General features: G+C 33.9%; 2 protein-coding genes across 4 annotated transcripts; both read right to left on the bottom strand.

The window, feature by feature from the left end:
• Positions 1-896: 896 nt before the first annotated feature.
• On the bottom strand, positions 897-5819 carry LOC148570974 (serine/threonine-protein kinase GRIK1-like). Of its 3 annotated transcripts, none has more exons than XM_088507221.1 (13): positions 5215-5819; positions 4787-4975; positions 4312-4666; positions 3622-3696; positions 3485-3529; positions 3127-3201; positions 2806-2893; positions 2558-2682; positions 2304-2399; positions 1956-2022; positions 1755-1870; positions 1388-1466; positions 897-1274 (listed from the first exon to the last, which is right to left on the bottom strand). In XM_088507221.1, the coding sequence occupies exons 3-13, from the start codon at positions 4588-4590 to the stop codon at positions 1141-1143; spliced, it is 1179 nt and encodes a 392-aa protein (XP_088363347.1). In that variant the 5' UTR covers positions 4591-4666; positions 4787-4975; positions 5215-5819; the 3' UTR covers positions 897-1140. The 3 variants fall into 3 exon arrangements, with proteins under 3 accessions (XP_088363347.1, XP_088363348.1, XP_088363349.1); XM_088507222.1 differs by lacking the exon at positions 5215-5819 and having other exon boundaries at positions 4312-4481; positions 4612-4666; positions 4787-4927; XM_088507223.1 differs by lacking the exons at positions 4787-4975; positions 5215-5819 and having other exon boundaries at positions 4312-4481; positions 4612-4671.
• A 355-nt stretch (positions 5820-6174) lies between these two features.
• LOC148570975 (beta-galactosidase 8-like) lies at positions 6175-11573 on the bottom strand. Its single transcript, XM_088507220.1, has 17 exons — positions 10700-11573; positions 10535-10630; positions 10000-10112; positions 9763-9922; positions 9536-9679; positions 9344-9432; positions 9159-9264; positions 8982-9069; positions 8756-8874; positions 8513-8674; positions 8202-8401; positions 8019-8113; positions 7724-7833; positions 7369-7584; positions 7078-7289; positions 6666-7002; positions 6175-6571 (listed from the first exon to the last, which is right to left on the bottom strand). Exons 1-17 carry the CDS (start codon positions 10862-10864, stop codon positions 6464-6466), a joined length of 2520 nt encoding a protein of 839 aa, XP_088363346.1. The 5' UTR covers positions 10865-11573; the 3' UTR covers positions 6175-6463.
• Positions 11574-14456: the final 2883 nt, after the last annotated feature.

A 14456-nucleotide genomic window follows, 5' to 3' on the forward strand; every position in this document is an offset into this window, starting at 1 on the left:
TTTTAAAAAACAAAAATTAGATTAATCTAAAAATATTAAATTTAAAAAATATTATTATTAATTAAAAAATTAAATAGTTCTTCATATTTGATTCTAACGATAAACCAAAAACAGAAAATAAATATGAACTAAGAACCAACTTGTTGAGTGGTCTAATGACATAACAAGTAAAATAAAACTAGTTATTAACGATAAATTATAACAACTAACTTATGTAATTAAAATAGAGCAAAATTATGCCACTTTTTATTAGTGTTATGATTGACACAACTTCATTTAAAATATTCAGACGTATTAGTCAACGCTTGGTATCATTAATCTAGGTTAAACATATAAAATCTATACATGTGGATAATTTTTTTAGATCTATATAGTAGACCTATACATTATATTAAGTGACTTGAAGAAAAAGAAAGAGAATGAAAGTGGTAAGAGAAGAGAGAGTATGTTAAAAAGTGAGAGGCGTTGAAAGAATGTGAGTGATAAAAGTTAAGAAGTTAAAAGAATGTGAGTGATAAAAGTTAAGAAATAGTAATTAAATTATAAGGATATTTTAAACATTTTAAGTTTTAAGTAAAATCCCAATAAAATAAAATTCCAAACCGGATCTATTTGAGTCGGAATTGATTTTGAGAAAAAACAATAGAATTGAATTAAATTCTATCTAATCTAATTTAATCATTTTTGTTTCAAACACTGGAATTGAATTCCAAAAGGTTTCAAAACACCCTGTAAGTGAAACTCTAATACGCGACTAATTAATCTTTGTCCTATCGAATTGAAAAAAACCGTGGGAAGAAAAAATAAAGGACCATATCAGAATAGCTTTGTAAATTTGATAATCAAAATCAAAGTTGAAGTTTCGTGTGGATTGTTTGGATCACTATATATAGGTCTTTTTGAGTATAATAAGTGTCCATAAAAATCAATCACTTTCAATAAACAATTAATTAATTATGTACCAAAACAGAAGGATTAGCTACTTAAAATTACAAGGATTCCTTGGAAACTTGCTCTGCTCTATAACAAAAAGTTCATGCATGTTGTCCAAAGGGTATACTAGCAATATATTGGCCTTTTCACAGTACAAAAAGAAAATCCTATCTTTCTGTGAAGGCAAAAGCATAGTGGTCCTATCTTCTAAGGGTGGTGTTCTTGTTCCACCAGAAGCCTCTTCTGTTTGCACCAACACAAGTATTCACTGATGGGCCCATCATCTCCAATAACCCAGCTATGCTCTGCAACTTCATTCAATGTCATCCTTGCTTTTGGATCTGCCACACAACCACACAATTTTAATTGAAATAGGATATTATGTAGTTCTCTTTAAACAGGTTTAAAACCCCACAAAAGGAATTTAACACAAATGATGCATGATCATGTGTACCTTTGCAAAGTAGTCCTTCAATCAAGTTCTTTAATTGTGGGTTAATGTCATCCGGGAGTACTAATGGATTATTGACTATCTGGATGAAGAAAACAATATGCTGAGATTCTATAGTATATGATGAAAACATGAAGCATCAAATATCTAACTATCTACTTTACATTGAATTCTTTTAAAAAAGTTGGATTAGCGCCTATTAATCCACTTCGGTATGTAATGAGAGGGGATTCTCTTCATGCAAAATTCGCTCTATGCTTTTATGTTCTAGTTCCTGATTAACGGCAAACATTTGCCTAAGATAAGAGCATGTGGAATTTTGAAATGAGAGGATCTATTCACGTGGCGAATAATGAAAAATAATTCGTACTTTTTCATATGTATCTGGAAGCGTTTTTCCGAGAAATGGGTATTCACCCATTATCATACAGTACAAAGTAACTCCAACTGCCCATGTGTCTGAAGCTTTACCATGATACGTACCACCTACATTATATCAACAACATAACTGCAATGAGATCATATGCTTCCATAGTGTTAAGTATATTACAAGCTCGAAAAGTAAACTAACCTACACAACATTCTGGTGCAGAGAAAACAGGCGTGCCAGGTGATCGATAAAGTATATCATTATTGTCCTGCATGGTGAAACCAAGTACAAGTTTCAATATTACTTTCTAGGGTATCCAACAACCATGTAATGTCATCAATATATGACTGATTAGTCGTTTTGAGTTCATATGTACTGCCCCCCAGATAGGCATAATTCTTACATTATAACTCCTGATATTTTCGCTAGAAGAAAATTTAAGTATCAAAGTCACCTTTCACACATAATGTAATGTCGAAGACTTGTAAACTTCTCAGCTTTCATATCATTCAACCATCATAATTCTTTAAGCTCAGTAATTTACATTACCTCAAAAGCCTGGCTGACACTGAAATCCCCTATCTTGACTTTACCCTCACGAGTAATCAACAAATTATCGGGTTTGATGTCCAAATGTATTATATTCTGTTTTTCACACACAAAAAAAGGGTAAACAATCATCATACTAACATAGTCTTCCAAAGCAAAGTAGCAAAAAATGTACAAGTAAAAGAGAGGAACAGAGGGGAACAGGGGGGAGTTGAGTCAAAATAAACCAAAAACGATTTGTTGAGAGATCATACATGATCATGAAGATATCTTAATCCCGATACTATATCACGCAAGTATTTCCTAACAGTGTCTTCCACCAAGGCACAACCACGACCTGAACCCTCACAAAACCATTTGCCCTCCACATATTCTAGCACTGCATACGAAAAGAATAGCAATTAAACACACAATGTCAACAAGTTCTTATTTTCAAGCTTAAAGCTCAAATATGAAAGAAAATTTCCGGTAACAAAAGCAAAAGGAAAATAGTCATGAGTACCCATGTAGAAGCAATCTGATTCTGGGTCATCAATCACCTCAATGAGATTGACTATATTAGGATGTTCCACCATTTTCATAATAAGTACCTGAAAATAATGAATATGAACATTTTAACTTACTGCAGGACAGTAAAGAAAAGCTGTAACAATCAAGTCATTGGATGTAACGAACCAGAAATTCACAATCATGGAAAAAACGCACACAAAATTGTGGGAAAAGGGGGGAATTTGTTAATATAAAAGGTAAAGCATTTGCAAAAGAAAAACTATATATTTTCTAAAACTGACTATATGAATGCTTCTTCTGTATAAAAATGTACCTCACGCAGAACGTCAGACATGGCGGTCTCAGAGCCTGCAACTCGAAGCTTCAGCAAATGGGACTTATGAAAGGACTGCAGTTCAAAAAGATTCAACCTCAATAAATGAGAAACTATGCTCTTATCTTGATAATACTATTGTACATATGCACATGGCAGTGAGCCTTTGGTTGTTGCATAAGTTCTTCTATTCTCCTAATAAAAGAGTCTGGAATTTCAGAGTCAAACTAGCTAGTGTAGCTAACTATCTACAACACACTACCCTCTACAATGACCAGTTCCCATTTCCTCCTCAAAGAACCAGCTATATTTGTTACCATGAAATAATCTGCCAGCCCATACCAAAGGGTATCCTTACCTTAATTGCATAATGCTTTCCATCTACAATACTTCGATATAGAACCTGCAATATTTACAATGGAAAGGCTCAGAAAAGCTGTATTGAACTATTGACTGAGAACATAAAAATCAAAATTCCACAAACATCACACTTACCACTTTGCCATAACTACCTGAACCAATCCTGTACTCCCGAACATACTCATTGATCATTTTGTTCCCATCTTCATCCTGAAAGGACAATATAATTAGAATAAAGCAATTGACATAAACTGGCAAAAGAGACATGCAATACAATTGAGAAATCAAATAACTAACCATATTTCAGACGGGTTTGGACAAACACAAATAACATGCAATTCAACTCTATATATAATGGACAGGATATAAAACTGTTACTCTGAAAATCTAAGAAACATAGAACAAACAACAAACAAAACTAAGAAGAAAGAAACTACCATCAATGAAGAAGCCAACAACAACAACAAAGCCGTGCCCCAGTAGGTGGGGTTGGCTATATGGATCAAACAACATCATTTTATCAAGAAAGGAATTACTCAAAAGGGTTACAAAGTTTCAACCTCAGCTTAATGTCAAGACTACCAAAAGTGGTAAAAATAGTATTTTAAAAAAAAAATCTTTATTTGTCATGTGTCACTTCATCAAAGATTGATAAGAATTCTTTTACTTAAAAAGATCAGATAAATTTTGCGTGAACGCATGTTTCAGCATTATTGAACTCAACCATTCACTAGCACACTTAGTCTTGAAGATGCTTGACTATACGTTGAAAGCAACATTACAGAAAAAACTAAAAAGGCAGCTATCCACACAATTATGAATCACCTCTTCACGAACAAGTTTGTTGGTCTCCTTAACAGGTACCCGCCTACAAGCCATGTCCTTCTCTGCTCTCAAGTTCAAAATTTCCTCCGATCGGTTGGCTCGAGGCTGGCTGTCACTTTCATCTCCACTGGTGGTGTTACTAGTAAACTCACCACTATATGAGAAATCATCTGTTTCTCCACGCAACAGTCCCCGTGAGAAAATTTTTTTTACACTTTGCTTAGCCCTTTCATTTTTTCCTTTCTTGATTATCCCAAAACAATTACAGAAACTGATCATTTTGCAAACTACAGCACTCACCAATCTAAATACACAGCACTAATCTGATTCACCTCAAACGGCCAAAGCACATATCCTAATAAGTATGATTTCATCAAACAGTTTAAGGCTAAATCAGATTGCCAGAATTTCATGGATCAGGGCACAAAATAAGATTGTACTCGCTACTTTTAATGATTTAATAAGAAGATAGTACCTGATACGAAAGAAAAAGAAGGGCTTCAAGCCCTGCTTAACACTGTTATTTTAAAGGATGCCATTCAGCTAGATGAAGAAAACAGGAAGAGAAACTAAACCCACTACGTTTCACACCCAACATTGCTTGAACTCCAGTTTATAAGCTCAGCCCAGTCCTCACCAATGCAAAATTCGTTGACCTTTTACCCTGAAAGGAAACAGAGGAAAATCAACAAACTAATAAAAAAAGAGACCCCTCAAAAAGAAAGACATAAGAATAGCCACCCCATCAATAAAATACTCTAAAAACTTATCTGAATATTTGATGGGGGAAAAAAGAGACAAAATCGCATACAGAATATAGAACTTTCAGGAGGGGAAACGACAGTGACAGAACAGAATATTATATTATTATTATTATAATAACAAATAGATACAACAAGGTACCTCTTTGTCCTCGACGAGGACGAAAACGTGCGAGAACCCTTTGCTTGCAACTTCAAAAGACTAAACTTTCGGCAGTTGGTTGGTTTTGGGGGAGCCAAATTTGGGAACCCTAGCTCCAAATTTGATCGAGTAGCTCCAGTAATTCAAGAAGCGAATTGAAGGAAACAATCTCAGCTGCAATTACATTGCAATTGTGAATGGGATGACAAAGCTGAAAGCTTGAGATTCGAGAAGTTGCCGCAATTCGAATGCGGGGAATTTTTTTAAAATATAGATAAAAAAAAAAAAAAACCCTAGATCGAATAAATCATTGTGGGGAGTGAGGGGACGGAAAGTGGGAATAATAAAAAGTTGGGGGTGTAAACGATAAAAAGGAGAGATTTAGTGGGGGGGAATAGAAAATATGTAAAGTTATGGGCTGAGGTTTAGAAAATTAGAAAGAATGGAACAACGGCAACACAGTTTGGCCATTTTACACATTACACCACTTTCGGTTGTTTTCGTTTGTCATCAAACTACCAACATGGCAACATAACTGAAAAACAAAATTAGATTTTTTTTTTATATTTTTTTTACGGTAAAAAACAAAATTAGAACACAACCCTAAATATTATTCAATGTGAAGAAAATAAATAGTCGTCTTTTCTGACCCTGGCGTGTCGCAAGTTGGAAGCTTTTCGTGGTTCAATCAAATATAAAGAAAAGAAGGTTACTTACCAAACATGAATAAGGTGATGCAAGCAATTTTGGTTTGGGTAAGACTTGGCAACATTACTTACAAGTTACAACTAGAAACCTAATACTAGATTTTTTTTTTCTATTTGGTAGATAAATGTTTAATCAGATTACCTATAAAAAATTTCTATTTGCATACCAAAATTAATCATCAAATTAATTATTATATATATAAATGACTGTTTTTTATTGTACACATGATTTCTTGATAATAATATAAGAGAGTTAAAAGGAAACTTCAAATGCTCCTTAAATTTTCCAATTGAGTAAAATTTTTCCTCATACAATTACTTTCAATTAAGGAAGTGAGACTTTGGAAGAGTTATTTATAATCACGTATCTTGCATCATTGAAAGACTTTCTTTCTTTTCCATGCAAGTGGGACTATACTAATCTTCTATTTTTGGCAATTATTTCCTGGCTTACTACAATAATACAATCTTGCAATGCTCTTAGCATGAAGCACTTGCATTAACCAATACTCCATCAATCCAAGATGGTAAAAAATGTCTGTTTAAGTACAAATTGCTTCAACTGCTAAACTCTTTGCCACTCCCTTACAAGGATCTCCAAATGTATCAGTTGATACTCCAACACTACAACTACTTGATCCAATGCAGGCCTGTTAGTTAAAACCTCATTTGAGTTAGTTTAAACAAAACTGAAAAGGGAATACATAAATAAAGCATAGTAGTAACTTAGAGATAAAGTAACACCTTCTGCACAATGGACATGGCCTTATTGCTGCTGCAGCGTCCGTGGTAGTAGTCGCCACAAGTTCCTAAAGGCGTTCCATAGCTTGCGAATTTGATGGAAGAGATGACTTGATCTTGATGAGGACACTTGAGTGACAGCACAGGCCCTACTTTCTTACCTGATTTCGTGTCTGAGTTCCACATTTCTACCGGTGGCAAGTGAGAATCTGATATGTGTGCACACAAGCTAGCTACCTGTTTGGTACCAAAAGAAATCTTTGTCGGATCGCCGCCACTTTCCTCAAACAATACAAGAATGTTGCCATCTGGTTTCAGCCACGAGCGCGGCACATGGTATCTGCAGCAAGAGTAGTGTTTATCAGAAAGTTAGGATTACTTTCAACTCTTCTCATTAACTATATCCAACACTTACAATGTCTGTGATGGTTTTCCACAATTTGTCTGACATTTGGTTGAAGTATAAGGCCCTCTATAATTGCATGAGTCAGAGCAAACGCCATTCGGAGCAGCATTAGTAGGCCAGTAGCGGCCAATGCTCTGTCCATTAACCCAAGCCTCGCCTTTTCCCATTCCGGTGAAGTCAATTGCAACCGGATTACTTCCAGATGGAGCAGCAAAATTCGTCTAATCCAACATGTGCTATATTAGCTAGTAGCAAGTATAGAGGTAGAAAACTAAGCAGTGTGAAGAAACAAAATGTTACCTTGTACCAAATGAATGGTTGGTTCTTAGGCAAGGTAGATTGCGAGTTCCACTGTCCGGAACTTCCACTAGATAGACCTAAATCTTCACCTTTGAGGCCAACCTGATAAGTCCACTTCTGAGAAGAGAGATCAACAGTGTTGCCATTCTTCAAACCTTTCAATATAACTGGACCAGTGATTCCGGCTCCCCATATGTCGAAAAAAGATCCATAGTTCTGATGTGTAAAAGGTTCAAATTAGCTGATCAAGCCTAATGATTTATGGTGAAGCCTAAAAGCATAACACTTAATTGCATGCTATAGACTAAATCATAATTTGCCTGCTGTAAATGTTATATTATCGCATAAAATGAACCTGAAGTCCGACAGTCAAACTAAGAAGATCAATTGTGTTCTTCCCAGCCACAAGAGTGATGGGGATGTCCACATCGAGTGCCCGCTTGTTACCATTTCCTTGGCTGCTCCCTGAAATGTTTTGAACAATATCTTATATAATCATGATTAAATTATTCTAAGAAAAACTTAGTTGAAAGAATGAATTCTCCAAATGCTTTGCAGACTTAAATAGATAGAGAGGAAGAAAATGCATAGATGCAGGGTTATCCTTATCCAGAAATATCATCAATTGTCATTGCTTAAATTTTAGTTACCTGCGAGCTTCCCATTGATGAAAGCATGAAGTGCATGGCCAAGCGACTCAACATGAAGGACAGCTTGAGAACCAGCATCATCTTGAAGATCAACACTTTAAAAGCACAAGAAAAAATGTTGTCAGCAAGGAGCACAAAAATTTTCAGTAAGAGGAAAGATCTTTCAACCATGGAGGCCTATACCTTAGTGAGTACCACAAGTAATCACTTCTATCAGCTGTTGTATTTATTTGCTCAACTAATCCAATTTTAGCGAATGAATCTGCCTTCGAAATACCAACCGGTTCGCTAATCCAGCTCCATCCTGAAGTAGATGCTTCTAAAGAAGTGTCTGCTTTTGAGGATTCAGTTGTGAAGCTTGAAATCATAGATGCAGAATTAATCTGTCAAACAAGATGTTATTTTCTTACATGCTACGCAACACTTTGACATCATGAACCATCCATCACTGAAGCCACATAAACATGAGAGTGAGTGTAGTTGATGAGACAAACCTTTGCAGTATTGAGCACTACATTCTTGCAGTCTGGTAAGATGCTCACAGACCAGGCTGGCAACTGATATGAGTTGCCATTGAACTTTACTGTTGCATCGGAATTATCATTATCGTTGGCAAGGAACGCAGCACATTTATCTCCTGTTTTATAAACTGCAACCTATAAATTAAAAGGAACTCATTATGTAGAGATTATTCTTTTGTAGAACATACAAAAGGCCTTATGCAAATCCAGTTATACCTCTAGTTTTGGACCAGGAGATGAAATTGTTGGATCAGTAGCTATCAATGCTTCTTCACAAAGCTTTATGGCCTTATGCAGATCTTTAAGGTGGCCCCACTTAGGCTGCCTAATAATTCCTGCAGCATAATCATAGATATTAAAAATCACAGACATGCACACAGAACATTGCTTAGTGTAATTATTGTACATGGAATTCAGTTCATATATCTGCTTGAGAGCATACCATACTCATCAATTGGTGCATCATAATCATAACTTGTGGCAATGAAAGGTCCACCACTTGTGCGGTCAAAGTTGGTTCCTCCATGATACTGTTTTCAAATCATGCAATGAAAAAAGTTGCAGAGTTATTATTAGTTATGGTTAATGAAAAAACAAAGCATTGATAAGATTGCTTTACCATATAATAATTCTGAAATGTTCCACCTCTCTGGAAAAAGCGAGCTACAGCGAATGCGATATCTTCCACAGGTCTACGAGGAGTAGCACCACCAAATAAAAGAAACCTGCAATTCCAAAATATTGATAGAAATATATATATGACACTGAAATAACTAATTGTTTCATATAGAAAATGATGCTAACCATCCAGTCCAATTCTCAGTCCACATTTTTGGTTTTTTGTTAGAGTTTGGTGTGAATTGATCACAGTAAAATCCGTTGCATGTATTGATCTGCAAGCATATAGATTCGAAATCAAGTGAGATCAATGTAGACAGATAATCTTGTAAAACATAAAGCACAAACACTTAAGACATTCGAAAGGAGCGAACTTACAATCGGATCAGGAGCATCTGCTTGCTGGCACATGACCCAGGGAACACCAGTATCAAGGGATGTAGCCATTGATGCTGCCCAGTTGATGTATGATTTACCTGCTGCGCCATAAGGCCCATCAATGTTTCCATACTCATTCTCAATCTGGCATTAGAAAGTAAGCATATTCTTAATAACAAATATACACATTGCTGTAAAGAAAGTAACATTACATTAAAACCTGGTACCTGAGATAAAATAATAGGTCCTCCTTGTGAAGCATAGAGCTTTTCTTGCTTCATCATATCCACAATCTTGGCCGTGAATCGCTTCATTTCTGCCTTGAATGGTTCATTGTCTGTTCGGAATTTAATTCCCGGAATAAAGTGCAGCCAAAGAGGGAAACCACTGTTGAGAAGTTAAGGTCAGGTATCAGAAATTGAAAGCCTAAGGAGAAGAGAAAGAACACATAGAGAAAACTTTACCCATAATTCCATTCAGCACAGACATATGGACCAATCCGAAGATGCACGTATAGACCGGCAGCGGCTACTGCCTTAACAAACCTCACCAAATCGTTCCTGCCCTCAAAATTATACTGCCAAGAACAACAACATTCATTGGAACATTTGGTGTCACCAATTATTGTCTTTCTGTGCCAAATTCATGCCATCATCATTATTATTATTATTGAAAACATGTTAAGGATGCCATAGAGAAGTGAAAGAGTGTTCAGCACTTCACACTTTTATCTATCATGTTTTAGTTTATATCAACTTGACTATGAAATAAACAAAGCAAAAAGAAAGGATAGTAGCAATTCAGCTGATAGTAGCATGTGGATTTATTCCTATTTCAACTTCTAATACAAGATAAAAGCTTCCATTATTTAAATTCAAATATGTCACACTGCATTGCAGATAAAAATAAAAAATAATAAAAAAAGAAGCATATGAATAAGGGAATGAGAAAAATGGTAAAGTTAAGAAAACAGAACAGAACAGAAGAGAAGAACCAAACCTGGCCTCTAACTGGCTCATGTTGATTCCAGAAAACATATGTCTCAATAACATCCAATCCTCCATCTTTGGATTTCTGAATAAGGTCTGGCCACATCTGGAACCAAAATTAAAAACATTAAAAAACTAGAAAGTAACAAAGAAACATTGAGAAAGAGAGGGGCACCTCTGGAGTACTTCGAGGGTAATGAATAGAACCAGATATCAACACACGGCGTTTTCCATCGATGAGCAATGCTCTGTGATCATAGTCCACCGTTGCACACAACAATGTGGTGGCACAAATGCCCATAACCCAAACCAAAACCAAAACTATCTGGTTCCTCCTCATGGCGCCTCTTGTTAGAACAAAACACAATCTTGCTTTGGCTTTCAATCTGTTACATGCATGTGAAAATGCTGTCGCTTTGTGAAAGAGAGGAGGGAAGGGAATCAAACAGATCCAAATGCATGTACTTAATTAACAACACTTATATTAAACTGTTTATGTTACTAATTTAAAAGGTTTTGGTTCTGTCGGTGATACTGATTAGCCTAACAAGAAAACAAAGAAGGAAGAAGACAAACACTTAGCTTAGCTTAATTTTTCTGACACATTTATGAGCTCATTTTTCTCACACACACATGTTCAAAGAAAATGGGGTATGACACATGGATTGAGAGTGAGATAGGCAATCATTGACGGGATTTGGAACACAATAATGTGAACCCAGCAAAAAGAAACAACAGGGCTATAAAGCTAGTGAAGCTGAGAAAAGAGAACGCTTTAGGTACAAGACAGGTGTAACACTATAATAACATGTTCCAACAGATAATGTAATGTTTCATCATATAACACTTCCACTGTAACATGATTTTTTGAAGAGTCAATAATTATGCATAAATAAAAGATAGAAACTTTGATACAGTTGTGAAGTTAATAGCTAAAAATTATTAAATGATATCATTTAATAATCATCTTCATATGAATAAAAATATAATTGGAATTGATTTGTTAAATGGGTAAGTGGCAAAAGTGGAAATGTATGTGATAGAAAGTCAGCCAACTACTTTGATGGTGTGGGTACTAAATGCTGCTGCATCAGTTCACCGGCATTGCCTTCTCTCCCAACATTGTAATCTTTTTCAAACTCAATTGCTCCCTTCCATGGATAATTTATTGATTATTATTTATGAATTTAATTTTGATACATTGTGCGTGTAAAGTAATTATATATATATATATATATATATACTGTGTAAATGATCATCTAAAAAATAAATGTGATTGTTTTACACCGTTATTGTATTAAAATTAAGGTAGAAACTCAGGTGCAGTTGACTTCACATGAAGTTGATAACTGAGAGCTGTTAGATTATTTGACTAAATTTTTATCTAACAGCTCTCGATTATCAACTTCACGTGAAATCGACTGCACCTGATCCATTATTTATAAAACAATAATGCTAGGGAACAAAGAGGGTACCAGCAAAAAATCAGCCAAATGTCTCTGGGTGAATCCAAAATCTTTAGGTGGATGGTGCTTATGCTATGCATTAGGATGTTTCTTCTACTAAGTATCTGGTGCTTATGCTAGGCATTAAGATGTTTCTTCTACTAAGTATCAGAATGTTTCTTTTTCATATTAAATGGATGTTCTTTTATATATTTTATAAATTTTTTTATATACTAAGAATTGGAATTGTTGGAAGTTCCGTGATCTCCGTCCCTATTTCTCCAACGTATCATTTAAAATTTTAATTTGGGGTGAGAAGCAATTAATATCAAATATTATAAATTAAAAACAAATAGAATTAATTAAATATAATTATAAATTAGTTAAATTGTTTACTTTTTGACTAATTACCTCTTTGATTCCATATACTTTTCTTTTATAAAAATATTTAATTAAGTGTCACGAGTCAAGTAATCTGTAATCACGTAATTCTCCGCGCCAAAAAATTAGACGCGATTATCAATAATAGGACCGTGACATTTCGTTAATAGTAAAATAAGTATTGATTTAATTTTCAACGATTCCGTTGATTTGCTCACACCTCTGTTGCACCTAAATGATAAATCAGTGATTCCTTTTCTCTTTTTTTTTAAAATAAAAATAAAAAAATCTGAAAACCTGTAAAAAGAAGAATAATAAATTAATAATAAATTCTCTGAACCATTTCAACAGGTTCGTTGCTTGGATACTGCGGTTACTCTTTTTCCTTTTTACTCTTTACGCAAACTGAATTTGTTGCTGGAACTTGTCGCTATTTCTGCTACTATTTCATCATCGTAAAAACCTCTTGGCCATTATCAAGCACAATTTAGAAAACATCTTATATAAAATATAATTAATTGCTATTAGTTAATTATATATTTATATTATTTTAATTAATGGTTAAGAAAATACTGATATTAAATATAGAGTCATAAAGTGTATGCGTGGTAAAATTATAAATATATATAATGTGCGTACAACAACTACTGCATGCATATTAAAAAAATGTATGTACTATGAGACATGTTTTTTTTTTTGGGCCTTGGGTATTTCTGCGAAGCATGTGAATTGTGATTCATGATTGAAGATTGAGATTCCGCTGAAATCATGCTATCCAACGATAAAATATGCGAAATATATAAATAGATATTTAAAGGGTTTGGTCTCTTACTAATATTCTTTCTAATGAAACTTACATCATCACGTCAAATTATTAGACATTTTTTTATGTTAAATATAGCCAAATAAAAATGGGTGAGATTTATTTATTTATTATGATTTATTTAGCTAACTAATTAATCATATAGATATATATGGCTTTTTGTGGATTGTGGTATTTACTGCATATTTTATGAAACATCTTTAATGATGAAATGATATAAAAATCTTTTAATATAATATATGGTGTATAATTTAGCACGATTATTTGTCTTTAACGATAAGGAAATGTTCATTAGCAAAGTCTATCGATATTGATTCATCATGCAAAGTAGGTACCTTAATGAGTATTTCGTCACACAATAAGTAATATAGAAACCATGCAAATATATAAATATACAAGTAGGTACCTTAATTCAGTTTAATTTCTTGATGGTGTAGCTTACTAAGCTTAGGGCCGGGGGGACCATAATGAAATAAGAAATATTGATGTTAACTAATTAAAGAGCACGAGGTGTGGACAATGGACACCGGTCCTACAAATTAATTAAGGAGGTTAGAATAATTTGGTCTTCCACAATTGCCTCGAATTAAGTTCTACTCCTACTACGCCAGTTTCAGCATGGTTGAACATTGTCATAAAATTATTTATTTTAAGTTTCTATATCTTTAACAACTTTTTTTATATAGGGTAATGATAGAAAGATAAAAAAAAAAAAAGTCAGAACTTGCCTTATTTAGTATTTATTAATTGTCGCAACAATTAATAAATACTAAATAAGACAAGTTATAGCTATTTTTAGTTGATTTTCTTTGGTTACCAAACATTTCCGTTTTATATATATAAGAGTATGTGTTTTTGGATTAACGTTATTTGCAAACGGATTATGGAATACATGTATTTTTTTAGAATTAATTTTGATTAAAATGATATTGATGAGGTTAATGTAATTTGTATTTGTATATATATTTTTTTAAACATGATTCTGAATAATGAATACTGATCGAATGAAATTAGGGCTCCACATGTATCAGATAATATTCGCATATTCGCGGTCTGATCTGCAGATTTGGTAGTGAAACTCGTGAATCCGATCTACAGATCTGCATATTCGCACATCATATAAATAGCCTAGTTTTACCAAGTATTGTGTTATGAATTTTAGTGTGTTGTCATGAATTTTATGATATCTTGTTTTTATTTTTTTATATTGTATTTCAACTTAGAACAATTAAACTTAGATATTGTGTTATTATTATTTTTTTTGTTATTCAAGAGAATTTTTA

Source organism: Arachis ipaensis, chromosome B3 (assembly GCF_059453495.1).
Source record: "Arachis ipaensis isolate K30076 ecotype BB chromosome B3, ASM5945349v1, whole genome shotgun sequence".
NCBI classification, from domain to species: domain Eukaryota; kingdom Viridiplantae; phylum Streptophyta; class Magnoliopsida; order Fabales; family Fabaceae; genus Arachis; species Arachis ipaensis.

Bases quoted from the DNA above. Each gene is read 5' to 3' on its own strand.
- LOC148570974 (XM_088507221.1), bottom strand. From the start codon at position 4,590: ATGATCAGTTTCTGTAATTGTTTTGGGATAATCAAGAAAGGAAAAAAT. The intron at 2,894-3,126 runs GTACATTTTTAT...CATTATTTTCAG, and splicing joins TGTCTGACGTTCTGCGTGAG to GTACTTATTATGAAAATGGT. The intron at 1,467-1,754 runs GTACGAATTATT...TTCTTCATCCAG, and splicing joins TTCCAGATACATATGAAAAA to ATAGTCAATAATCCATTAGT.
- LOC148570975 (XM_088507220.1), bottom strand. From the start codon at position 10,864: ATGAGGAGGAACCAGATAGTTTTGGTTTTGGTTTGGGTTATGGGCATT. The intron at 8,402-8,512 runs GTTTGTCTCATC...CTTGTTTGACAG, and splicing joins TAGTGCTCAATACTGCAAAG to ATTAATTCTGCATCTATGAT. The intron at 7,585-7,723 runs GTTCATTTTATG...TTTACACATCAG, and splicing joins GTTTGACTGTCGGACTTCAG to AACTATGGATCTTTTTTCGA.